This window comes from Hyperoodon ampullatus, assembly GCF_949752795.1.
Source record: "Hyperoodon ampullatus genome assembly, chromosome: 19".
NCBI lineage: Eukaryota > Metazoa > Chordata > Mammalia > Artiodactyla > Ziphiidae > Hyperoodon > Hyperoodon ampullatus.
In genome coordinates, this window is record NC_136932.1 from 44702090 (window position 1) to 44727628 (window position 25539).

Sequence of the window (25539 nt, forward strand, 5' to 3'; positions counted from 1 at the left end):
TAGAGAAACACAAATGACACTATGGAATCAAATGTTAATTTTTCTAGCTCACACTAATTTCTCCCTTCTCTGAATACTTCTGACATAAAAATTTAATTAGTGAAAACTTTCTGGAAAAGGGTCATCCTGCACTGAGCTTTTTTTTTTTTTTTTTTTTGGCTGTGCCACATGGCTTGCGGAGTCTTGTCCTTTGACCAGGGATTGAACTCAGGCCCTCGGCAGTGAAAGTGTGGAGTCTTAACCACTGAACCGCCAGGGAATTCCCTTCACTGAGTTTTATAGCATGGGAGTAGGATTGGGTTTTGAGGAACAGAAGAGACAGTAAAGTTATGAAGGTGACAGCGAGCTGAGTGCATTGAGTGGACAGTAAGGAGAGACATAGACAGGCCAGACGGGTGAGCAGGCTCCATGATGGGAAACAAGGTTGGGTGAAGTTACAGAGAGCCTTTAAAATCCAACCATGTTCATCAGAGAAATGCAAGCTAAAACCACATTGGGGATACCATTACTTACCCACCAAAATGGCTAAAATTAAAAATACAGTGCCAGGCTTGGCAAGAATGTATTGTTAGAACTGGAACTTTCTTCCTTTGCTGGAGAGTATGGAAATTCCTTCAAGCCCCTGGAAAACCGTTTGGATAAAAATATTCTTAGCTGCTTTATAAATAACCCTACACTGAAAACAACTCACATGTCCACCAACACAAGTGAATAAATTATAATATATTTACACAGCAATAAAGACAAATTAGTGATATCCACAGCACCATGAATGAATCTTACAGGCATTATGTCAACAAAGGTTGCCATACACAACAGAGAATATGCTGTGTGATTCCATTTATATGAAATTAAAGAACAGGCAAAACTAATTAGTGGTTATATAAGTCCGAATGATGCTTACCTTGGGGAAGGTGTGGTTATTGATTAGAAGGGAGCTAGGGAACCTTTGGAACCCTGGAAATATTCTGTATATTGATTTGAATGGTGGTTACATGGGTGTATACCTATGTAAAAAATTGAACTGAGTTGTATATGTAAGATTAGTGCACTTTGTATAACTGTTGAATGTATGTTATGCTGAAGTAAAAAAAAAGAAGACAAATAGATCAGGTCATGGGGTTTAGATTTGTTATAGGAAAGCATTATTGAATCTTCAACAAGGAAGTGACTTGAAGAAAGGGTGGTACTTCTGAAATTATTCATCCTGTGGTGGAGAGTGGAACACTGTTCACATCAGTTATCATATCTAGGTCAGATATAGTGCTAGATGCTATAGGAGATACAAAATATCCATGACCTTGTCCTTATCCTTGAGAAGTTTATGACCTTTTGTAAGAGACAGGTTATAGGAAACCCAGAAAGTTACAGTAAACAATAAATGCTTAATTCATGGTGTTATAGAAATAGTGCTGAGGTCAGACCTGGGTTCAGATCCTAATTTTGCAATTTATTGGCTTTAGGACTTCAGTCAAGCTATTTATTTCCCTGAACCTTGGTTTCCTTATCTGTAAAATGTGAATAATACCTACCATTTTTTTTGAGAGGATTGAGAAATATGATATTTAAAGATTGTAGTACAGCACAGAAAACAGTCAATAAATGTTCCCTTTTTTGTTTTAAAACCTGTACCAATGGAGCAAAACTTTTTTTTGGGGGGACAGTGTGTGACGTCAGTTTAGACCATGGTTCTGCCAGTTACTAGCTATGTGATCTTAAGTAGGTTACTTAGTTTCTTTGAGTCTCTTATCTCTTTTGGGGGAAGAAAAGAAAAAGGAGGGGAAATTATGCCTTGAGAGAGTTCTGTGAGAATTAAGTTAACCTAGCAGATATATAGTATCTAGCACAAAATAGTCACACTTAATAAATACAGGATCCGCTTCTTTTGACTGTATTGGAGTATATCAATACAAATGTATGGAGCAAATAATACAGGTAATAAGATTGGATTAGGGTGGTGCCTGGGGTGGGGAAAGAAGAAGCGGATCGCAGTGTGTATTTTTTAAAAGATAAAGCAAATTTGATACAGAAGAGGAAGGTATGTCTCTATACTTCTATTTTTGTCTTTCTATAAGGTGAAAATAATATAAAATATTGAAATATCCTTGGATTGTAATAATGCTAATTGAAGGTTTTATGACATCATTGGATAGTATGTTTAGGTCTCACAACCCAAAAACTCGTACCTTACTACTAAATTTAGTCTTGTTCTAATAATAATTTTAATAGACATTGTCATCTAAGCTCCACCAAAAAGTTAATGACTTTTCTGTGAGTAGAGACCCCTGTCACAATCAAAGCAAAACCTAGAAGCATAAAAGGAAGGAAATCCATTTATAAAATGTATGTAATTGTTTGTCACTTGAAATATAATCAGCAGAACAGCAACCCAGGTCTTGTTGTGTATCAGTGGTGAGTGACTTCTTGGCTAAGGAAGTTTAACTTGCAGGGCAAATACTAAGCACTAAATATTAACATTTCAGAATTGTATTGTTCACAGTGTTTATTTAAGGACTCAGAAGTTAGCTGATATCAAATCCTGGACATAAACCTTCCAATTTTTGGAGCAATATTAGATTTCCTGTGAAATTTCTGGCTTGAATTTAGCCACTGATTTCTTGTGTTTCCCAAGCTAGAAGAAAATGAAGAGGTAAAAAATACTGCTTCCCCCTAGCCATCACTCATCTGTCCTCCTTTTTTCCAGATATTCAGAGTGGTGTGCATCTGTTTGGGTAATCCACCAGAGACGTTTACCTGGGAGTATCGAGACAAAGATAAAAACTATCAGAAGATTGGCCCCATAACACCCTTGAAGTTTTACAAGGAACATGTCAAGCCACTCTTCAATATGGAAGATAAGGTTGGAGACTGGCATTGGCAGCCACTGGCTGTTTACTTTCTCTTTTTTTTTTTTTTCGCGGCACGCGGGCCCCTCACTGCCACGGCCCCCCACCTGCCACGGAGCACAGGCTCCGGACGTGCAGGCCCAGTGGCCATGGCCCACGGGCCCAGCCGCTCCACGGCACGTGGGATCCCCCCAGACCGGGGCACGAACCCGTGTCCCCTGCATCGGCAGCATCGGCAGGCGGACTCCCAACCACTGTGCCACCAGGGAAGCCCTGGCAGTTTACTTTCAAATGCCTGTTGACTACAAGAAAGAATATACGATTCCTGGGTTACCATGCATGGTCATCAAACTAGACACTAAACAAAATCTTTCCTCCTTCCTCTGAGGTATTTTATGTACCAATTCAGTTGATCATATTAGGATCCCCAGTGCTCCTCTTCAGAGACTTTTCTGACTATGGGCCAGCAGTCAGTTTAATTCCCATAAGCTCCCCTGATTTGGGCCCTGAGTCATTCTCAGGTGCGAAGACAATAAAAGTATATTGGGAGTTTCTTACCATGGGTTCAGAGCATCACTCTACTGTGGGCCCCTCTCAGGACTCTCTTGCGGAAGGGAGCAGTGTCCCATCCTAGTTTTTCCCGCTCACTTCAGGGCTTCTCCACCTGCCTAGCAAGATGACTAGAGCCTTCTTCATTGGCATCTTGACCGTCTTAAAAGCACATGGCGTTGTTTTATGATTGGAGTCCCAACTCAGTTGTGGTACTGCCAGATGTTAAGCCTTTCTGGTAACTTGAGAGCGGAGGTTTTGTAGTGATGGACTCGTGAATTGCCATCTTGCCTTACTCAGTGCACACAATTCTGCAGAATTAGTTTTGGGGTGATTCCTGCCAGTAGGAAAAACAGGTTGTTGCAACTCCCAAATATGTCCCTTATACTAATTAGAATATACAGGGACCTCTCTCACATGACCTTGCCACCTTTTGTTTCTCATTTAACAATGTGTAATGCTTGTTCTTGTAGGCAGAGGCGCTAAGCTTGATACAAATATATGAACTTAAAGGAGAGGTCTGTATCTTGCTTGACACTCCTGGTTTTATGCTCTAATCAACATGTTCTTGATCTCAATAGATTTGTTTAGTGAATGACCCTCGGCCCCACCACAAGTACAGCAAACTTTACACGGTGGACTACTTAAGCAACATGGTTGGAGGGAGGAAAACTCTATATAACAACCAGCCCATTGACTTATTGAAAAAGATGGTTGCTGCCTCCATCAAAGATGGAGAGGTTGGTATTGTTTCTTTGTCTTCTGCATAGGCGTTAAAACCCTTCTTCCAACTTCTTTGGTGTAATAGGAAGAACTTATGTTGACTTCTTTCTTCTTCTTTCCTCTATTTCTAGGCTGTATGGTTTGGCTGTGATGTTGGAAAACACTTCAATGGCAAGTTGGGCCTCAGTGACATGAATGTGTGAGTGCAAGAAATTTAAAATAGAAAATCGTTTGTGGGTTGTGACTGTTGGAGTGCACTCTTGGTATGAAGTGACTCAGCTCAGGTTCACTCAAAGATTAAGGTTGGCCTGAGGGTGGGTCTATTTCTTTCTATTTTGTAGAGTTTGAGGATTCATAGCAGAAACTCCACATATTTATATGCTCTAACCTGGGAAGTCAAGATCATACTTCATATCTGAGTTGAAATTGTTGGACGTTCCTAAAAAGTCATCCTACATGAGAAAGACACTTAAAAAAATTTTTTTTTGATTAAAAAAAATAATGTAAAGTAATATTGTAAAAGATATAATAATGTGATGCCAAGTATTTGATACCAAGTATTTATCAAAGATACCACATACTTTTTGTCTTTATTTTTGTACAATAATTACTTTTTAAAAGACAACTTAAGGGACTTCCATGGGTGGTCCAGTGGCTAAGACTCCACGTTCCCAATACAGGGGACCCGGGTTCAATCCCTGGTCAGGGAACTATATCCCACATGCTGCAGCTAAGAGTTCACATGATGTAACTAAAAGATCCCACATGCTGCAACTAAAGATCCTGCATGTGGCAATGAAGATCCTGTGTGCCGCAACTAAGACCCGGTGCAGCCAAATAAATAAATTTTTTTTTTTTAAAAAGGCAACTTAAAAGTTGGATTACTGGGACTTCCCTAGTGGCACAGTGGTTAAGAATCTGCCTGCCAATGCCAGGGACACAGGTTCGATCCCTGGTCCGGGAAGATCCCACATGCCACAGAGCAACTAAGCCCGTGCGCCACAACTGCCGAAGTCCGCGTGCCTAGAGCCCATGCTCCGCAACAAGAGAAGCCACTGCAATGAAAAGCCCGCGCACCACAATGAAGAGTAGCCCCCAGCTCGCCACAACTAAAGAAAGCCTGCACGCAGCAATGAAAACCCAACGCAGCCAAAAAAAAAAAAAAAAAAGAAAAGAAAGTTGGATTACAAAAGGTTATAAAAATAATAGTAATTGATTACTGTGTAAATCTGCTTAGTGCATTTGGGGATATAATGAAAGGTTTTCCAGATCTCTTGTTTGCTATTTGAGCCTTCTTAACTACTTCTGTTGCTTTGATACCTTATGTATTTTGTCTTTATGACAACTAGGACTAATATGCATACATACTTTAAAGCATTCCTCCTGGTTGTTTATGACAATGAAGATTGATTTGTGAACTGAATCATTCAAATTCCTTGACTGTTAAAATATATCACTTTAGTGTTACTTGTAAGTAATTATTGCTTGTAGGAAACTGAGTAAATATCTTGACAGTTAACAACAGGAGAAAGGAAATCTGCTAAAAGAGAGAATTCATGAGGTTTTTTAAACTTTGAAAATATTCTCCAATATTTTGACAGTATTTATTTAAATTTCAGTTAGCAGTGGTCTAAATGAATTCAGAAACTGAGTGCTTCTGCCGGCTCAAAAGAGACGATTTTTGAAAGAAATTACTTCAGAAACTTTTAAGTTTTCTTGCCAAAATGACAATGCAAGCTTATCTTGTCAACTTTTTGATTTGGGGAATTTATGTTTAATAACTTTGTATTTTTCTGAGTACTCTTGTGACACAGAGAGAATGGAATCCCATTGAGAGACTAAATTTTGCATGTACCACGTTCTCTAAAGAGCTACAGCCCAGATATATCTGGAGCTGCAAAGCCCCTTCAGGTTCTTCTATTATCCTTTTACAACCAGAAGCCAATTATCCCCCATGACTGTACTCTGTATATTCTGTGCTATTGTTCTCTTTTACAGCTATGACCATGAGTTAGTGTTTGGTGTCTCCATGAAGAACATGAATAAAGCTGAGAGGCTGACTTTTGGTGAGTCACTTATGACCCACGCCATGACCTTCACTGCTGTCTCAGAAAAGGTATGACCCTCAGCGTGCCCACTCCAGTGTTTGCATAGATGGATCTACATGCTCCTGCAGACCGTTTATTCCAGCAGAGCTTCTTCATAGTGTATATGATTTCTTTTAAAAGTTAGCAAGACATTGTACCTGCCTCACTTGGGGTTTGGCTGGATGCTCAGAAGTAATAAAAATAGAAACTTTCCATGAGGAGCAGAATTTGTGTCAGCAGGGAGTAAGGAAGTAACTGCTTTTCTGTAACTTTGGAAATTCTTGGTGTGAAAAGAGGTCAGCAAGGGAACTTGGGAGAGGATAACTTCAGTTTAATAAAGAATTAAAATGTGCCCTGAAAGTGTTCATATCTTGATGACTTATGTTCAGACTCACCATCCTTTCATTTGTCATTCAGATTCTTCTGCAGTAAAATGTCAATAACAGTAATTTGTAGACTCCATGCCCATTACTGGATTTATGCAGAGCTTCAGGAAATTGGATGTAAAAAGTATGTTGAATTTCCTATGAAATACTCTGACTAATAATATCACTGTTTCTAAGACACAGTGTTGGAAACAACAACTGCAGTTTTATTTCACAAATAAGCCTCCCCATTTCTAGGCTGTAGAATAGATATTTACTCCTGTGCTCAGGGATCATAAAGAAGAGAAGACTTCAAAATACTTTAGTTCCTTACCACTGCAAGCAAAAGTGTTCTTTTCCTAGCCTAATTGGAAAGAAAGTCACAGAATAACTACCTTGACCTTAGAAGCAAAATATTAGAAGGAACTTCTCATAAAATACTGTAAATAATGAAATAAAATGCTATAGTAAATAAACTAGAATAAAATACTACTAAAATACTTAGCATAAAATATTAAGTTGTTCATATTTATGTTTGGACCTCCTATATTGTAAAATTCAGTGGATTTATAACTAAAGCTCCTTAAAGTTAAACTTTTAAACTATTCAGAGGATTATTAAAAAGGAAAACAAACTAAAAACCTTGCAATTTCCAAGAGAGTTTTGGGTTTTATCATTTTCCATCTCTATTATAGAGTATTCCTGTTCTTCAGAAATAAAAATCATACATACTCCATGTCATTTTCTCTGGAACTTCCATTCTTTCATTGGCATGGTTTATTAATATGCTTTTGTTTCCCCTCTGGGAAATGGAGCTACATTACCTGTAAATATTATAAAACAGAATTGATACTATCATAACTGGAATTTTATATTGAGATTTTTCTCTTCCTTCTACTTTGAGTTTTTGACCACTACAAAACTAGTTTGCACTGCATTTGAATGATAATGCAGAGATAAATGCTAGTAAGTATTCTGGGATATTCTTTCTTGTTTCTGGTTTCTTGGAATCCCTCTGAGGGAGGTCCAGATATTATTCTATATTTGTAGATGACATGGCTTGATCTAGGTCATGCAGGAATTCATTGGCAAAGGAAAGAAGAAACATTTTCAAACTTACTATAATGAATGACTTTAGGTGATATAGATTCTAACAGTTATATTTAAAAGGAAAGTAAAGATGGACTATAATGCAGGGAATAGAAAACCAAAACATTTAATAAGCTAGCCCCAGAATGTATAGTTTATTGATGTGGTTTTAAAGGTACCTGAGGCTAAGATTAAGGGGTAGGTAGTACAGATAAGGATGTTTGAAACTTGTGGGTTTGATTGTTGCCTATTTCTGAGACTGAAAATTACTGAGATTCAAGAAAACTGTCAGGAGTAAAATCAAATCCCATGTAGATGGGACTCATGCAGTTTTATGCAGGTGGGAGTTGACAGATGAAATCATTAGGAGATAATTCAGGAGCCAGCTCTCTTCTCATGCTACCGAGATTTAAGTTGTTTTGACATCAGCTAATGCCTGGGTAAACATGAGAGAGAACAGTCTTTTCCCAAGTGCAGGCTTCTTATCCCTCTCTGTTTCACTGTAATAAAGACTATAAATGAAAGTTATGATGAGTATCGTTGTCCCTTTAAGAAGATGAAAATTGAGCTTATTTTATTAATGAAGATAGAAGGAACGGAACTGCCTGGGTTTTCTTTTATGAAAATAGTGTTTGGTTTGCCATTCAATCTCTATTGTATTAAATTCAATATTTGTGTACCTGAATCAATAAAAGAACACATTGGTGAGTGTCATTACTCAGTTCCCCTAAGAAAGAAAAGTAGGCTGTATTAATGAGAATGTGTTTGTTTTGTTTTTTAAACTCTTGACCAGGTCTTAGAATCATTTCTAAAATAAATACAGTGGGATACTTCTGCAAAGAATGCTGATTAATTAAAAGCAAGGGTCTCTGGCTTCAGATGGTGTTCACTGCTTTCAGTAATTTAATATTTTGTTTTTCTTAGCCAAGAGGTATTTTATTGTGCTTACTTTCTGTATACAATAGGATATAAAGAAAATAGTATTTATCGCTTTGCTGGGTTTATTGCACTTTCACCCCAAGAGATTCAAACTCCACTTCTATTCGAGTATCCCTTTGGTTATAGTGGAAGATATACGACCCTGGTCATGTATATCATTGCTGTATAGAGAAGGCCCTTTCTTCTGAGTGGCTGAATAAGAGCTAAAATTACATGACACCTCATCAGGACGGATCTACTTTCAGACTACACACTGTCATCCACTCTTTTGCAGGATGATCAGGAGGGTGCTTTCGTGAAATGGAGAGTGGAAAATTCGTGGGGTGAAGACCATGGCCACAAAGGTAAGCTTAATCTGGTAATACTAACTCAGAGTGCCTAGGTCTGCTCTACTCTGTGCCTCCTAATGTGAAGAAAAAGCTGCCCTAGTGTGGATCATTTTTATTTTTCAGTAATTGGTCCCATTAGCTAGATTATTAGCTAGACTATTCTGGAGAAAAATCTGAGGATCTCGTTTGCCCCCAGGATCCCTATGACCAACGTGGTAGGCCTGAACTCCCTGGTTGGCTCTGAGATCAGTATGTGCTGGCATTTGTTCAAAACCATGCTGACCCTAGTAGACCTTTGTACCAGAATCACTTGGCCAGTAAGAAGTTTGAGTGCCCTTTGCCAGGACACTTGCTGTACGGAGTTAGGTGCATTTTCATTTACTGCACTAACTCTAGAAAATCAGAAGCTTTCTAGTGGGAGAATGGGATTGGCAAGAAACTTTAGGCATGTATTGGAGACTCATGAGAAGTTGTGAAGTCTAAAGAGGGAAAGAATGCCGTGGTTACCATTTAGACGGTTTTATTCTGACAATCAAAACGCAGCCAGAAGTCATAAGTAAATTATAGTAATTAGGCTTAAAGAAAAACCACAAGTAATATATGAATTGTAGAAAAATAAAAACTACAGATAAGCCAAAAGAGGGGAAAAAAATCTCTAATAATCCTGCTACCCAGCGATCACCATTGATTAACTATTTAGGGTATGTTCTTGCAAATCTTAGAGACCATATTTCTTAAGACTGTTTTTCATAGTAGATTTAGTAGATAAAAGCCTTTTTTTTTTTTTTTTGTTTTGTTTTTTGCGGTACACGGGCCTCTCACTGTTGTGGCCTCTCCCGTTGCGGAGCACAGGCTCCGGACGCGCAGGCTCAGCGGCCATGGCTCACGGGCCCAGCCGCTTCGCAGCATGTGGGATCTTCCCGGACCGGGGCACGAACCCGTGTCCCCTGCATCGGCAGGCGGACTCTCAACCACTGCGCCACCAGGGAAGCCCAAAAGCCTTTTAAGGTGTTGTTATGCTTTAATTTTTAGAGTTTCAAACCCAAAAGTGGCAGCTACCAGAGAATATTATGCATGTCAGCATGTATTTGCTTTTGTGTTATGTGCTGGTCACATCTTGCAGCAGCTGTTTCCCAGAGTCCATATTTCTTACTTTTAGCCAGTGGATTCTGGCTAGGAAGGATACATTAACCACAGCGCTCTAGACTAGTTAGAAGACTGGAAGGAAATAGGTAGGGAATCCAGTGAGATTACCCAGACACTTGGAATCAGACTTAAGCTATCTCACCCAAGCAGCAATCAGCCAGAAATTTTCTTTAAAAAAAGTAAAACAAAATGAAAGAAAAAAAAAAATAGTGATCTCAGCAACTCTTTACCTGTTGCTTCCCTCTTTGTTTAAGTGATTTTCCAGCTAAGTTCTTTAGAGCTCTAAGATTTCCACAGGTAAAAGGTGGAGGTTTGGAAGTGAGCAGGTGGGGCTTCAGTTGTTTATATTTGAAAACTACTGTCTTAGAAGAGCCTTGACAAGACTTGAGTATGCTGCGATTGAGTGGCACAGGCTAGTAGGTGATGGCCAACACCTAGAGGCCATTTAATCTGTCATTCCAAGTCTTTTCATCTCCCCATGAAATGCTTATTGGTGGATTTTGGCTAACTATCCCTGGAATCTGCCGTGAAACTCAGCAGCTCAGTGATTATATGTAAACGAATATCAGCGCTGTTGGTGCATATCTGTTCATCATCAGGTAGTTGCATGTCCCCCATCTGTGATTTCTGTTATTGTTCTGTGATGATGGGGCACTTGCTAAATTAACTATTATGAATTAAAGTGCAACATATTTTTTAATTGGTGATTTCTTATAAGATAAATTCATTTTAAGACACAAAAACATTGGGATCAGGTAGAGGTGGGTGTAAGGAAACTAGCAAAAAGATTAAAAACAAACAACTCAGAATTCAATTATATCTGTTGATGATGGTTAAGAAGTGGATGCAAAGGAGAAACTTGTCTTGAATTGGAAGGATTTGGTGTTTGTAACATTTTAAAACATAAGCTATTGTTTCAGATGAAACTCTAGCTTCTGTTTCATTTTTGGTCTCATTTGGTCCCTGTAAATGGTTTGTCATTATAAAGATTAGTGTCTAGGAAAAGGACTAAAGTTATGGTTTGTTTGTTTCAAAGGTTATAGCTTATGGTTTGTTTCAAAGGTTATAGCTTATTGCACTATAAAACATTAACCAGTTTTGCTTCCAACCCAGAAGTCTAACATTTAATTATTTACATAATTATACGAATTTTATAATTTATATTATAAAGCACACATAATTATATCACACACACATCTTCAAATGTCCTTTGGCTCTTTGAACTGATTGTGTTATCTTACTGGTTCACTCTTGTAGTGAGTTGAATAAAATCTTTAACACGTGTTCATTTTATATTTGCATTATATCACCATTTTACTTCTTAAAATTTACTTTAATGACAATGAAACTCCCTTCTTAGTTTTTTGGGTTTTTTTTTTAACATCTTTATTGGAGTATAATTGCTTTACAATGGTGTGTTAGTTTCTGCTTTATAACAAAGTGAATCAGCTATACATATATATATATCCCCATATCTCCTCACTCTTGTGTCTCCCTCCCATCCCCCCATCCCACCCCTCTAGGTGGTCACAGAGCCCTGAGCTGATCTCCCTGTGCTATGTGGCTGCTTCCCACTAGCTATCTGTTTTACATTTGGTAGTGTATATATGTCCATGCCACTCTCTCACTTCGTCCCAAGAACTGGGGTCTTGATCCCTGTGGTCTGCCTGTAATCCTTCCTAGTGAAACCTGCAGCTGTCTAGTTAAGACTAAACTAACTTTTTTGTTGTTCTCGAATAACTGAAATGCCTGAGATTATACAGAGTAAAGCATTTCCGTCGAGAGCCAAAAGATAAATTGGACTGAGTGGGGGTAGCGAATAGTTCATTCAAAGCCAAAATAAATTATTCTCATGTGTTTCTTGGTAATGTTCTTTCTGACTTAACAGGAAGGAAGGAAAGAAAACATGATCTAATTTAATTGGCACACTTGGCCTGACCTTAGGAGAATACGTAGTATGTTATTATGCTGGCGATGTGTGTTTACCCCAGCAGGGCCCTCCCTTCTGTCATCCTGGTGGGCATTGGCTGCCATGTCTGAGACAGAACCTCTTTGATGCTCTTTCAGGAGACAGGACAGCCTTAAACAGCATTGCTAGGATTTTGTTTCTGTAGATAACATTGTTAACAGTTTGTTACTGTTCTCTATGGGGTTTCTGCTTGTTAAGATTGATGGTTTCTCAAAAAGCGATGTTGATAATACTACAGGCTGGAGGTGAACAGAGCAGAGATACCTGGGCAGGCTGCCTTTTCCTTCTGCCCAGTTCTGGCTTTGGCCTTTCCCATTGGTCATGAGACTACTAATTAAATCAGATAACCTGACTGTTTCCCAAAGGGGACAAATATTACCTCTGACCACTAGACACATAAAGGGAGAAATTAATTCTTATCTTATTGAAGCCATTGGTTTACTTCATATTGGCGAAGTATTCTAATATTCTAGAATTCTAGTGTTCTTAGTCAGATGGACTGAAAACTGGATACATATCTAAGATGGTGTACAACCAACGTGGCTTTCTTTTTTCCCCCACTTCTTGAAGTACTTGACTGTGTGTTTATGGATCATATTAGAAATGGATTTCATAGTTGAATGAGGGAACAGACCTTGGGACTTGTTACATTGTCTTTCATTTTGAAAAGTTGATAGGCTTGTTAGAATCAAGTAGTTTGTAAAATGTTTAAAAATTTAAAATAGGGGTGATAACCTTTGGTGCTTCTTACTCTTAGTCAGAAATTCATCTGAGAAGAGCATAATCTTTAAGCCAAAGTGACCTACAGGTCATCTCACTAAAAAGTGGTAGAGCCAGAATTATAATTCAGTCTGACATTAGAGCCTGTTTTCTTAACCACTAACTGTGCTTCCTCCAAGCTTCTCTGTTCTACTAACATCTAGTCTACTCATGGACATACCAGATCAATTTATGATCTTGGTGACCAGAAACTAGTGGCTACGGGGACATAAAACTTGTATAAAGTATCTGGAGATGAGTAAATGTCTGCTGTCAGGAGAAAGGGCTCTTAGAGCACTGTTTATGTCTGGGAATCTGAACAAGGAGGGGAGGATGGAGCATCTTGTGAGTGGTTTGTGTCCAGAGTTAGCACATCGTGAGTTAGGCAAGTGAAAAACTGTATGTAGCCACCAAAAATTTCCCAGGATTATTTTGTCCATGCTGCTTTATAACATGGTTCTTTGTTTTTGTTTCTGTTTTTTTTTTTAATTTTTATCATGGACAATTTCAAGCATATATAAACAGAATAGTATTAAGAAGTCCCCATGTGCCCATAACCCAGCTTCAATAGTTATCAACATTCTGCCATGCATATAACAAAAGTGTTGATACTCAATAAATTAAATTCTTGGATGGTCTCCCTAATGAACCAGTCTTATTATGGAACTTCTTTTTATGATTGGTTCACTTAGTCATGAGATGATATTCCAGTTCTAAAGTCTGATACATTAGAGCTCTGAAGGTAAAATTATCATAACATAGTTCTTAATGCTTGTAGTCTAGTTTCTTAATATGATGAATAATACAACTTTTTAGTAAGGTTAGGAGGAATATTATTTTCTAACTCTGCAATGGTCATTGAAGGAAAATCTTTGTCTTTTAAAAATTTGTTTCTCTACATTTTCATTTTGAACCAAGATTAGTTTTCATTTTTCAGATTGCTTTTGTGCCTTTCAACTTCAACTTTGAAGTTGTTTTTTTTTTTTTTTTTTTTTGGCGGTGTGCGGGCCTCTCACTGTTGTGGCCTCTCCTGTTGCGGAGCACAAGCTCTGGACGCGCAGGCTCAGCAGCCATGGCTCACAGGTCTAGCCGCTCCATGGCATGTGGGATCCTCCCGGACCGGGGCACGAACCCGTGTCCCCTGCATCGGCAGGCGGACTCTCAACCACTGCACCACCAGGGAAGCCCTTGAAGTTGTTTTTAACTCACATTCTTCATCTTTCCTCACAAATAAGCCTTTCTGTTCCTGATTTCATTTTAGTAAAATTTCCAGACTTCCTCATAAAAGGGAGTCTCTTGATGATTTCAGTTAAAGAGGCTTTGGCATGTTAGAGATTAATCTGGAAAGAAATTTATGTGGCTGATTCACATTACATCTGGACTTCTGCTGCTTTCTAAAAACCAAAAGTATGGCCTTTAAATTGCCTCACCATGTGATTTTGGGAACAGTATGTCCAAAGCTAGGCACAAAATTCATCATATCCTTCATATAATGTTATATGGTGGAACCAAGAGAGACAGTTACTACTTTCTTGATTATAGATCCTGGGCAGTCATTTGTCTCCTTATGGTTTCACATTTCTCTATCAGTAACACGGATAATGACTATTTCCTTGTGAGGCCCTATAGTTTATATATAGCCATCAAACTGTATACTGTTATATAACTCTAAAAAGCTCAATGAATACTCCATATTTCTGTCAGAGGTACTCAGGACATAGACTTCATAACATCTTGCTTCATAAGAATTCAACATTTGCTAATGTATTTGTATTTTTTTTCCTCACAGCATCATGTAGAGTAACTCAGGATATGAACACCCATGTTTGATGTGAAAAAATGAAAACATGCTGAGAGGTTTTGACTTGTTCAGGTTGCCCAGTGTCAGAGAGAGAATTGGAATTCAGATTCCTTAATGTGACACAGGCAGCTTCCCTAAAAATGTATATTACCTATGAAAGATAACCAGTTATTTGCAGATCAGTTTGAGATTCAGTGGATTTCTAGCACAGATAATATAAATTATAGACAATATTGAGCTGGACTTGCAGAAATAAGGGAAAATTATATGAGCTAAAAGTGGATGCTTCTGATTTCCTGTAAAAGAGCAAGATACAAATTTGTTTTGTCACCTCAGGGTTTTCATGTCTCTCCAGGCTTGGGGAAAGCGCTGCTACTATCAGATTCGGGTATCTGAGTTCTTTCAGAGGGACTCCTCATCCTCCATCTCCATTCACCAACGAACCTGCATGACTCAAGCTAAAAAATAGTTCATGTGAGTGGAACAGAGGAAGATTAACCGTTGCTTCCTTATCAAAGTGTGTGACTAGCAGAGGGCTACCATTTGTGAGAGGGGGACAAACTATGGAACAGAGGCTTCTCCTAACCTGCAAGCAGGCATTGGTTTCAGGGAGAAATCTCTTCACATTTAATACAGATTTGTGTGTGTGTATTTGCTTTCTCCTATAGAGAGGATCTGTCATTTTCACCAGATTGTCTCCCAGGTGTGTTTGTATTGCTTTGAGGAGGATAGAGGTTAAGCACAGAACCTGGCACCAGATGCCTGGGAACACATCCTGGCAGTCCCTCCTATTGGCTATGTAGCCTTGGTCATGGTATTTAACCTTTATAAGCCTTAGTTTTCTGATCTGTAAAATGGGGTTAATAATTGTACCTACCTCATAGGGTTGTTGTGAGAACCGTGCCAGGCATATAAGAAGTGCATGAAAATATTAGCTATTGTTGTTACTTTTGTTAATGTTACCTGTAGACAGGTGGGAGCAGGAGAGAGAGAACATAAGGCTCCTTAACCCTTCCCTCTGGGAGAGGGCTGTCTTAACTTGCCCATGGTTCTAGTGTCAGGTCTCTAAGAATTCAAGACCCTCGTGTGACCACTGGACTACATACCAGTTTACTGGATGGATGACTCGTCATGTGGGCTTAGTTGCATGAAAGAAAGCAGTGGAGGCGAATAAACCTAGTGCCCAGGAAAACCCATTAGCAATAGCATCACCTCACATTTATTGATGGGATGCAGGGAACCGTGCACAGACCATGGTGGAACGAATGTCTCTGACCCTCAGAGGAATTTATACTTATTCACCTGAGACATGGAAGGGGATTTGAAGAGGGCTGTGATAGGACAAAAGTGGCATTCGTGGTGTGCTCCTCAGACTGTAAGATATAGGATAAGTGGACCAAGGAAAGCAAGAGAAGGGATGATTTCTCCAAGAAGGCAGATGACAGCAAAAGAGGAGGAACCGGGTAGAGCCCCCTCAGTGGGGAGACAATAGAAAGACACTGAAGCTGAGGTTATTGAAATGGGTGAAGAGTTAGGGAGAAGTCATGGAACTAGGGGATGTCAGGGAGGACTTGGTGGTAAATAGTGCTGCAGCAGGGCAGCCAGAAAATGAGTCAGTGGGAGAGGCTTTGGGATTGGACTTTAAGGCAGGTTTTGGAAACTTTAGGAGGGGTGAGGGTAGAAGCCCAACTGTGCTATAAATGCCACATCAGGAACATTTTGTACTTGAGTCTTTCAAATGCTAGGTACAGGGAGTGGGGAGGCCAGGAATTGAGCTGGGGCCATTGAGGCTGTAAATCTTGTTCTGTGTGGTGTTTGCAATTTATTATAAGAGCAATTTATTATAAAAACAAATTGCTTTTATAATTATAAGTGCAAAATAATAAAGGGGATAAACTACAAGAGAGATGGTGAGTGATTGGAACAGGGAAGGCTCCTTAGTGATTCTTCAAAGGTGAGCAGAGTTTTAGGAAAGATGTTAGGGTTGTGGCTCTTTTGGGAAGCGAAGTGGAAGGCCAAGGAAAGGGGAGCTGAGAAGCATTGCTCTTGACCTGTGGAGCATGCTTCAGGCCAGTCTGAGGCCTGGAGCCAAGAAATAATGTGGCCTGCCATCAATGGAGCTTTTGAGGAATGATCAGAAAGCAGGCTTTGCCTGAAACAAATAGGAGTAATGATGTTTGGGGTTAGAGAGAAGTCATTGAGTTTGGGTGAGGAAACAACCCTTGGATGACACCTAAAGATGTGTTTTCTCCTCCTGTCCAACATCAGAGACCCTGGCAGGATTTTGTGTGATCTCAGACTTGCCTGGATCATGCTCACAGTCCAGGGAAACAAAAAATCAGACTGGTTGGTGTGCTGCCTTCTCTCCCCAGCCCAGAGGTGGACAGGCCTCTTCTGGACCCCTTAGCAGAGGGCACTTCCTCAGGAAGTGTGCACTTCTGCAGACTGAACTTTGCTGTGGTTTGATGGTTTAAAAAAATGCAACCCACAAACCAAAACAACCCTCTTTCCCAACCACATTTTTCCACTCTGCCTTCTTACCAGGGAAACAGAATCTTCTGTAGCCTTTGTTTCTGAAAGAGGCTACAGGTAATATCCAGCTGTAAGAGTAGCCCTTCTCTTATCAGCAAAAGGTTCAGGAACCTGAACTACACACCAGACGTTTGTGTTTTACTCTGGAGGAGAAAGAAGCTTCTCCTCAGATCACTGTCCAGATATCTGTCTCTTAAGTAGTAGGTTTGTTTCTTTTTGAAAAGCGTCCAGCCCATCCTGTTCTCCAGCCTTCTAAATAAATGCACTTAGAACACATGACATCTCTTTGATTTAAAGATACAAAATACCTCATAAATGGACCCCGCAAAACCTGGGCTCATGGCTCTTGATGTGGGGTGTCTGAGCAGATGGGACCTGATTCCAGACAGTGCCTAAATGAGGAGCTAGATTAAGCAGTTATCTGTCGGCCAAAGTCGTAACTACCTGCCACTCTCTTTGCCCCCCTGAGTGCGGAAGCTGAGCCCCATGGAAAAGACCAAATTTGAAGTTAAGACGTGGATTTGAGTTTGGGCTTTACTTACTTACTGGCCTATGTGACTTTAAACAGCTCATACCAACCCCACCTGCCTCGTAGTGTTGCTGTGAGGGTTAAAATCAAAACAAGGATAGTGGATGTAAAATTGCTTTTTTTTTTTTTTTTTTTTTTGCGGTACGTGGGCCTCTCACTGTTGTGGCCTCTCCCGTTGCGGAGCACAGGCTCCAGATGCGCAGGCTCAGCAGCCATGGTTCACGGGCCCAGCCGCTCCGCGGCATGTGGGATTCTTCTGGACCAGGGAACGAACCTGTGTCCCCTGCATTGGCAGGCGGACTCTCAACCACTGCGCCACCAGGGAAGCCCTAAAATTGCATTTTGAAGTCTAAGCTCCCTACAGATCCCTGTGTGTGTTTTGTTTTATTTTGCTTTCTAAGGTATAATTCTTTTAATAAATAATAAAATTACATTGTTCCAAAATCAAAATACAAAAAAGTATACAAAGGGGAATCTTGTTTCCACCTCTGTCACTCTCTACTCCTTTCACCTCCCCTTCTTTCAGTTTCCCATTTCTGTTCATTTCTGTTGTATCCTTCCAGTGTGTTTTAGTGCAGCAAAGGTAGCACACCTTATGCCCCACTCTGCATCTTGCTCTCACTTCACTTAACAGCATGTCTTTGAGGCCTGTCAGTACGTTTTCACATCAGTACAGCTTCATTATCTTCCATTGTCTGGATGTACCATACTTTATTTAGCCAGTTCCCTTACTAATGGAACTTGGGTCATTTCCAAGCTTTTGCTATTACAAACTATATTGCAGTGAGTTAATATCATACAATGATTAGAACAGTGCCTGACAATAGTAAGAGCTGAATAAATATTAACTATTATTGTGCCTAAATAAACATGTATTGTCTGCATGTAAGTACTGTTTTGTCTGTAGGATGAAGTTCCAGAAATGGCATTGCTTAGTGAAGAGGGTAAATGCATTTGAATTTTTTCTAGGTTGCCAAATTCCATTCCATAGGGATTGTGTCTTTTTGTACATTTGCAGCATACTCTGTACAAATGTAAGGCATGCTTTACACAGTGGGTAACCAACAGAAGTGGGTGACAGATTGTCTCTACTTAATTACCTGTTGAAATTGTGTATGTTCATAGCTGGGGACTAGACTGTGCCGAGGCCTTACTGAGTGGTAGATTTTTCACTGAGATTGTGTTTCTTATGTTTTCTTACCACTAGCCCTACTTTTCTCTCTTATTTATTTTTTTAATATAGTAGCAGGAAAATGTTTGTAAGCATAACAAAAAAGTTAGAAGTCATAAAGGAAAAGATTGATAAATTTGACTTCATAAAATATAAAAAATTTTAGTATACTAGAAAAATACATCATCAACTAAATTAGAAGGCAAATTGCATAATAGGAAAAAAAGTTTGCAATCATTATAATATATTAATGTAGAGAGCACTATTACTGATCACTGTGAAAATGACAAACACACCAGTTAAAATCAGGCAGAGGTCCGAAACAGACTCTTTATAAAAGAAAACTGTAAATAGCAAGCACACACAGACAGAAGTTCAAATTGGACCCAAAAAGAAAGTTGTAATTATGTATACCAAGTATTGATGAGGATATAAGGAAATTAAATAGATAATTAAGGATGTACACAAAGCTTTAATTACAAAAATGTTTATAGCAGTATTGTTTCTAAGCCTAAAAAAACAATCCAGATTCCAACAGTAGGGGATTGATTAAATACATTCTGGTTTTATTCATACAAATTCAGCTTAAAAATTAAGATGTAGGGCTTCCCTGGTGGCACAGTGGTTGAGAGTCCGCCTGCCGATGCAGGGGACACGGGTTCGTGCCCTGGTCTGGGAAGATCCCACATGCCACGGAGCGGCTGGGCCCGTGAGCCATGGCTGCTTAGCCTGCACGTCCGGAGCCTGTGCTCTGCAACGGGAGAGGCCACAACAGTGAGATGCCCGCGTAAAGCAAAAAAAAAAAAAAAAAATTAAGATGTAGATAGATGTATTTTTTTATCAGTGTGAAAAGAGCAATATTGGAAAACAGCATGTGTGGTACTCTAATAATAGAGCACGTATGATGTCTCATTTTTATTAAACATACAGAATCTAAATGTACAGAGAATATGTAGAAACTTTTATCAGAGGATGATAAATCTGAATAGGGCTTATCCCAAGGTGGTGGGACTGTAGGCAGTTTTAAAATTTATATTCATCTTCTTACCATCCACCTCTTCCTTCTTTTTCTCATCTTCCTCCTCCTCCTGTGTTTCCAGAATTTTTTATAATGGGCATTAATTATTTGGGTAATCTTTAAGGAATCAAAAAGCAATATAACATTTCAGAATTTTGAGGGGAAAATCACCTACCCAGTGATATAAAATTATCATTTTGCTTTTTTTTTTCATGTTTTCTCCCCCTGTGTATCTGGATTTTTAACATAGTTATATAGGATATGCCATTTTTGTATACTTGTTTTTATATCCATGTTTTATATCCATGTTACTATGTAGTCTTTGCAACTTCATCTTAAATGACTAATGTTGGGTGAAGTGGTTTCTCACTATTTATTAGGAAGTTTGAAATACGAGACAAATGTCAGTAAAGCCTTTGCTTTCCTTTCTGGGAGCCTTTCTTCAGCCTTGAGTTATCAGCATCAGGTGAAAGATTGGCGGTGACTTAATGAGGCTTCAGTCGTCTGGCTTCCTAAGGTCTGCGCTGCCAGACAGATCCATCACAGCAGAGCTGATAACTTGATTTTGTCATACCTTTTTTTAAAATAGCAAAAAAAGGGCCTCCCTGGTGGCGCAGTGGTTGAGAGTCCGCCTGCCGATGCAGGGGATACGGGTTCGTGCCCCGGTCTGGGAGGATCCCATATGCCGCGGAGCGGCTGGGCCCGTGAGCCATGGCTGCTGAGCCTGCGCATCCGGAGCCTGTGCTCCGCAACGGGAGAGGCCACAACAGTGAGAGGCCCGCATACCACAAAAAAAAAAAAAAAAAAAAAAAAAAAAAAAATAGCAAAAAAAATATATATATATATATATTTTTTTAACCACAAATAGTTTGTTAGTGAGGTGAAATACTTCATAGAACAAAGCAAAAAATATATCTAATTCGTAAATGACAATATATTTATCACTTTAATTTAGTCTGAGAGATTTAAAATTTAGATCTTTAGCAGGATTTCAGAAAACTTTTCTTAGGGTAAAGTTCTTCTTTCCCTTATACGAACCCATTAGAAACTCTTCTGTTTGTGAGTGAATTTGGCCTAACCGGCCTAGAGCTGTATCCACAGACACTTTTTCCCCTTACAGACCGATACTGCCCTTTCTCTTAACAAATACAGAAACATTGCCAGTGTCTTTGAGGGCCTGTTCATTAATTTTATTTCTTCCTCATAGCATGTAAACAAGACATTAAAGTTTAAACAAAATTTAATTTAATTCCTAAAGCTGACTTTCTTTATCCATTTGTCTGTTTCCCTGAGTGCCTTGTTCCCTGAACCTCGGGATCCTTGGAGCAGATTTTTTGTTTTCCTTTTTTTTTCTTTTTTCCTTTTTCCTTTGGGGAACACCAGTTTCTAATGGCCAGAGTACATAAGGGCTAGAGGCTGCAACTTTCCTCAAATCGAAATGGCCTCTTTCATCCTGCCTGAGTGGGTACCTCACTGCTCCTCCGCACAGCCCTCACTTGGGTTTTAGACACACCGATCCTAATCTTCTCAGTCAAACTCCAAGACACGCAGTATCAACAGTTACAGTGGCCACAAGTTCATTACCTACCCAGGGCGCAGTTACTTGGCAGCCACCTAGACTGTGAGGTTTCTGTGGGCCCCCAAAGAACTCATATCCTGAAGAGAGAGACTAATCAAGGCAGGCCCTCTTGGCAGGGACACTGAAAGGGTGGATTACAATTGATAGGAGTTTTAATTTGTAAGGACTTACTCTTATCTCCTGCTTTTGGAACAAGATGGTGTAGATGTACTTATTGTCCATTTTCTCTGGGCATTCTTTGAAGACTCATTTGATTGTGTGATGATAGTATTGTCATAAGGATACAGAACTTTATTACATGAATCCGCCTCTATCCTTCACCTGCCTCACTGCCCCAAGCTCCTCTAAGGATTTATTCAGCGTGCATTAGGGTGAGGGGAAGGATGCCTAATATCTCAAATGGTGTAGCGTTTAGTAGCCTGGTCTCCTGCCCACGAGAACTCTTAGACAAGGCAGATGCTGACTTTCTCAGGAAGCACTTACTTACATTTCTTGCAGCAAGAAATGGTACTAGTTGGTCCTTCAGCTGACCAAGCTTTGGCTGCTAGAACTTAGTGGCAGTAATGTAGGTGATGGTAGGGGCCGGGGACTTTGGAATGGCACGGGCTACAGCGTTTATCTGTGTTGTTCTTCCCTGAACCTCCTGTTGAGAAAGGAGCACTGGATCGTGAGGGGATGAAAGCCCTTGCGCACTTCCCGGACATTTTCTGGTGAGGGTAAACGTGCGGTGCTACATCAGGATGAGCTGTCTTTGACTGCTGTCGCAGGAGCAGAATTGGGCATAGATGAGCTCCCCATAGCAGTTGTGTTTTCAAGTTAAATAATGTCCTCTGTCACACCATTTAGCTTAAAATTAGACTTAACCGTCATGATGCCTTTTTTTTTTTTTTTTTTTTTTTTGTGCGATATGCGGGCCTCTCACTGTTGTGGCCTCTCCCGTTGCGGAGCACAGGCTCCGGATGCGCAGGCTCAGCGGCCATGGCTCACGGGCCTAGCCGCTCTGCGGCATGTGGGATCTTCCCAGACTGGGGCACGAACCCGTGTCCCCTGCACCAGCAGGCGGACTCTCAACCACTGCGCCACCAGGGAAGCCCGTGATGCCTTTTAATTATTTAAATCAGTCTTGCTTGTAGAGCAGCAGTTCTCAGAGTGTGGTCTGAGGACCCCTGCCGGGTCCCTGGGACCCTTTTAGGGCATCTACAAGGTCTTCCTTCTCCAACAACGTATCTGTGTGAGGCCGGATTTGCTTCATCTACTTCATCCAAAACAACAGATTGCACACAGAAGCAGGTACAAGAATTTAGCTATCTTCTGAATTGTAAAGTAATGCCACTTTCCTAACTAAAATTTATTTTGTTTTAAAAGATATAATTATTTTTCCTAAAAATATATTATTAATATTCATGTTTTTTAATTCTTATTTTTAAATGCACCAATATTTTTAACTTTCTGTTTTAATTTTTACTACGGTAAATATCAGTAAGTATAACCCACATAAACAACTTTTTAGGGTCCTCAGTAGCTTTAAGTGTACAGTCTTGATCCTGGGGCCAGGAAGTTTGAGAACCAACATACTAGAAGATCACCTTAGGAGAAATACTTACCTCCTCTCCCTTCCTCTTGGTCCTGTGTAGTGGGAAATGCTATAGCATAGACCTAGATTTGCACAGACACTTTCAGAGAAAAATTGCTCAAGTGTCTAGTATACAGCAGGTGCCAGATATGATAAGATGATGATGATGATGATGAAGAGGAAGATTGCTAGTTCCTGTGAGTCCTTGGGTGTGTAGGTGCACGCAGTACCCCTGTGTAGGTACACAGGTTTGTCCTCTGTGCTCTTTCCCTGGCCCATCCTTGTTTTAAATACACACTCTTTCATCTCTTGCTTTAATTTTGCTCTTTGTATTAGCAGTGGCTCAGGTGAAGCATTTTCCCCCCTGTTTCAGTTTGTTGGACATGTGATCCTGAAGAGGAATTTGTGTTGTCCTAGTGGAGCCTGAGATGCAATCTCCCTGAGGGGAAGAGGCAGGTGTCTAGGATAGGTACCTGATGACGCCACACTTTTTCTCAGCTAAGCTGTCAGCCTGGGGTGTTGGTACAGCTGAGCCCCTCTAGTCCTGCCACTGGAGAGATCCACAAATCCCAGGGCCTTTGTGAGGAATATAGGTCGAGCAGCTGTCTCGTCGTCCGTCCTGCCTGATCCTCACCACAGATTTCCTCCTAAGAAAGCAGCGACTCACCCAGTATCATCTGGAAATAAGTGGCTACCTGGGAATGATGATCAGGCCCCATCAGGATCCCCCTAATGGCTTAGCTGATTGTTGTAGGAATTTATGGTAGAGAGGAAGGAGAGACAGCAGCCACGGATGCTGAGAAGGTGGGTAGGGTAAGAATCGAGCAGGTATGCTTGCCCTTCTCACCCTAGAGATTAACCCCCTGTGTATGTATGGCTGTATGAACAAGAAACATTTCCACCTACCTTTAGGGTCATTGACCCACCTTCAGCAAGGCAGCCTGGGCAGTGGAATAGCAGGATCTGGTAGCAGCTTTAGGTGCAAGGCCCAGCCCTGAACTTCTGAACCCATGTGACCTGGGTACATCACTTAGTTACTCTGAGCCCCAGTTTTCTAATTGGTAAAAATATAGCCATCCTGTCCTGTCTGCTTCACAGGGTTGCTAATAAGACTTAATCAGATTAAGTGAGCTTATAGATGGGAAAGCTGAAAAACATGTACAAGTGTTAGCTTTGTAAACGACTTTCTTATAGTGCCAGTAAGGCTTCTGCTCTTTGCCTCTCGCCCTCTGGACTCATGAGGCTTCTGTTCTTTTCTCCAGGTTACCTGTGCATGACAGATGAGTGGTTCTCTGAATATGTCTACGAAGTGGTGGTGGACAGGAAGCATGTCCCTGAAGAGGTGCTAGCTGTACTAGAGCAGGAACCCATTGTCCTGCCAGCCTGGGACCCCATGGGTGCTTTGGCTGAGTGATATTGCCTCCAGCTTTTCCTCCTCCCATGGGACCTGAAGTAGCTGCAAAGGACAGATCCAGGGACTGAAGCCAGAGTTACACAGGTGACTGTGTGTTCCCGCGGGACACAGTCAGACTCTTGGATTTCTCCTCCAGGAACCTCTTTGGGAAAGTGTGCTTTATGCTGAAACAAAATACTCTCTAAAGAAAAAAAGGGAAACATCAGGTCGTACTATCTACTCTCCTCATCTCCAACAGCTCAGGATCTCTTAGCATTTTAATCAGATGTAATTGTTTGTCTTAACTCGGTCCCACCAGTTTGGTTCAGTGTCTGTTTTATAAGGCAAGAGAGGATGAGCAATTGAGGTGTGTGGAGAGAAAACGGACTTAGTGCTCCTTGTTGCTAGAGTAGAGTGGGGGGAGGGTGCCCTAATATTTGAGCTCTCAGAACTGCATGCTGCCTGGCAGTAACACTGTCCCTCCTAGGTGGCAGTCATTGAATTCGGATTTTTCAAGGTAATTTCATGTGCCTCTAATAGCCCAGGATTGGGAGGTTGATCAAAACTGACATGATTCCTTCCTGTTGTTCTGAACTGTGGGGGAACACAGCTCTACTTGAGTCATGGTTAAGTAGAAGGTTGGAGAAAGTAGGTGAGAGAACAACCAAAACCTTATCATGATCTGAATTATAATCATTAGAGGGAGCTCTCACCAAATGGTTTAACTTCTGCCTCTGGGTTTGGGAGTTGGGTGGGCATGAAAAGGGGATATCCATTCTTTCTGACAACTAGATGGTGCTGAGAAGCTTTTGAATAAAACACTTTGCTAAATGAGATATGTTGGCTTATTTGATCTAAGAAGTGTGTGTTTGTTTAGCTACAAAGGAAAGCAACCAGGTGACTTGTGTTCTTGACAGTGAAAAAACAGCAAGGTGGTTCAGGGCTGCCCTGCTTTAGCTTCTCTGTGGGATGTATGATCCTTCCCAGCCTGTGCTGATCTTCACTGGCTTCTGCAGAGGGCTTCCAGGCACCATATTTAGGAGGGCTTGTGCCCCTGCCACTTAACCATTCTCCCACCAAGATCCAGGGTCTCTACAAGGGTGGGAAGTAAGGCTCTGCTAGGTCCAGCCTTAGAATGGGCT

The 25539-nt window shown here is 40.4% G+C and overlaps 1 protein-coding gene across 1 annotated transcript in view; it reads left to right on the forward strand.

Moving 5' to 3' along the window:
* Window positions 1-25225, forward strand: part of BLMH (bleomycin hydrolase) — a gene marked incomplete at its 5' end in the record, with an annotated part of 43490 nt that extends 18265 nt beyond the window's left edge. Inside the window, 6 exons of the mRNA XM_079724984.1 lie at window positions 2705-2860; window positions 3977-4135; window positions 4250-4317; window positions 6117-6234; window positions 8873-8942; window positions 24267-25225. Coding sequence (XP_079581110.1) covers window positions 2705-2860; window positions 3977-4135; window positions 4250-4317; window positions 6117-6234; window positions 8873-8942; window positions 24267-24418 — 723 coding nt within the window. The 3' untranslated portion in view covers window positions 24419-25225. The remainder of the gene's footprint in view (window positions 1-2704; window positions 2861-3976; window positions 4136-4249; window positions 4318-6116; window positions 6235-8872; window positions 8943-24266) is intronic.
* Between the last annotated feature and the right edge of the window lie 314 nt (window positions 25226-25539).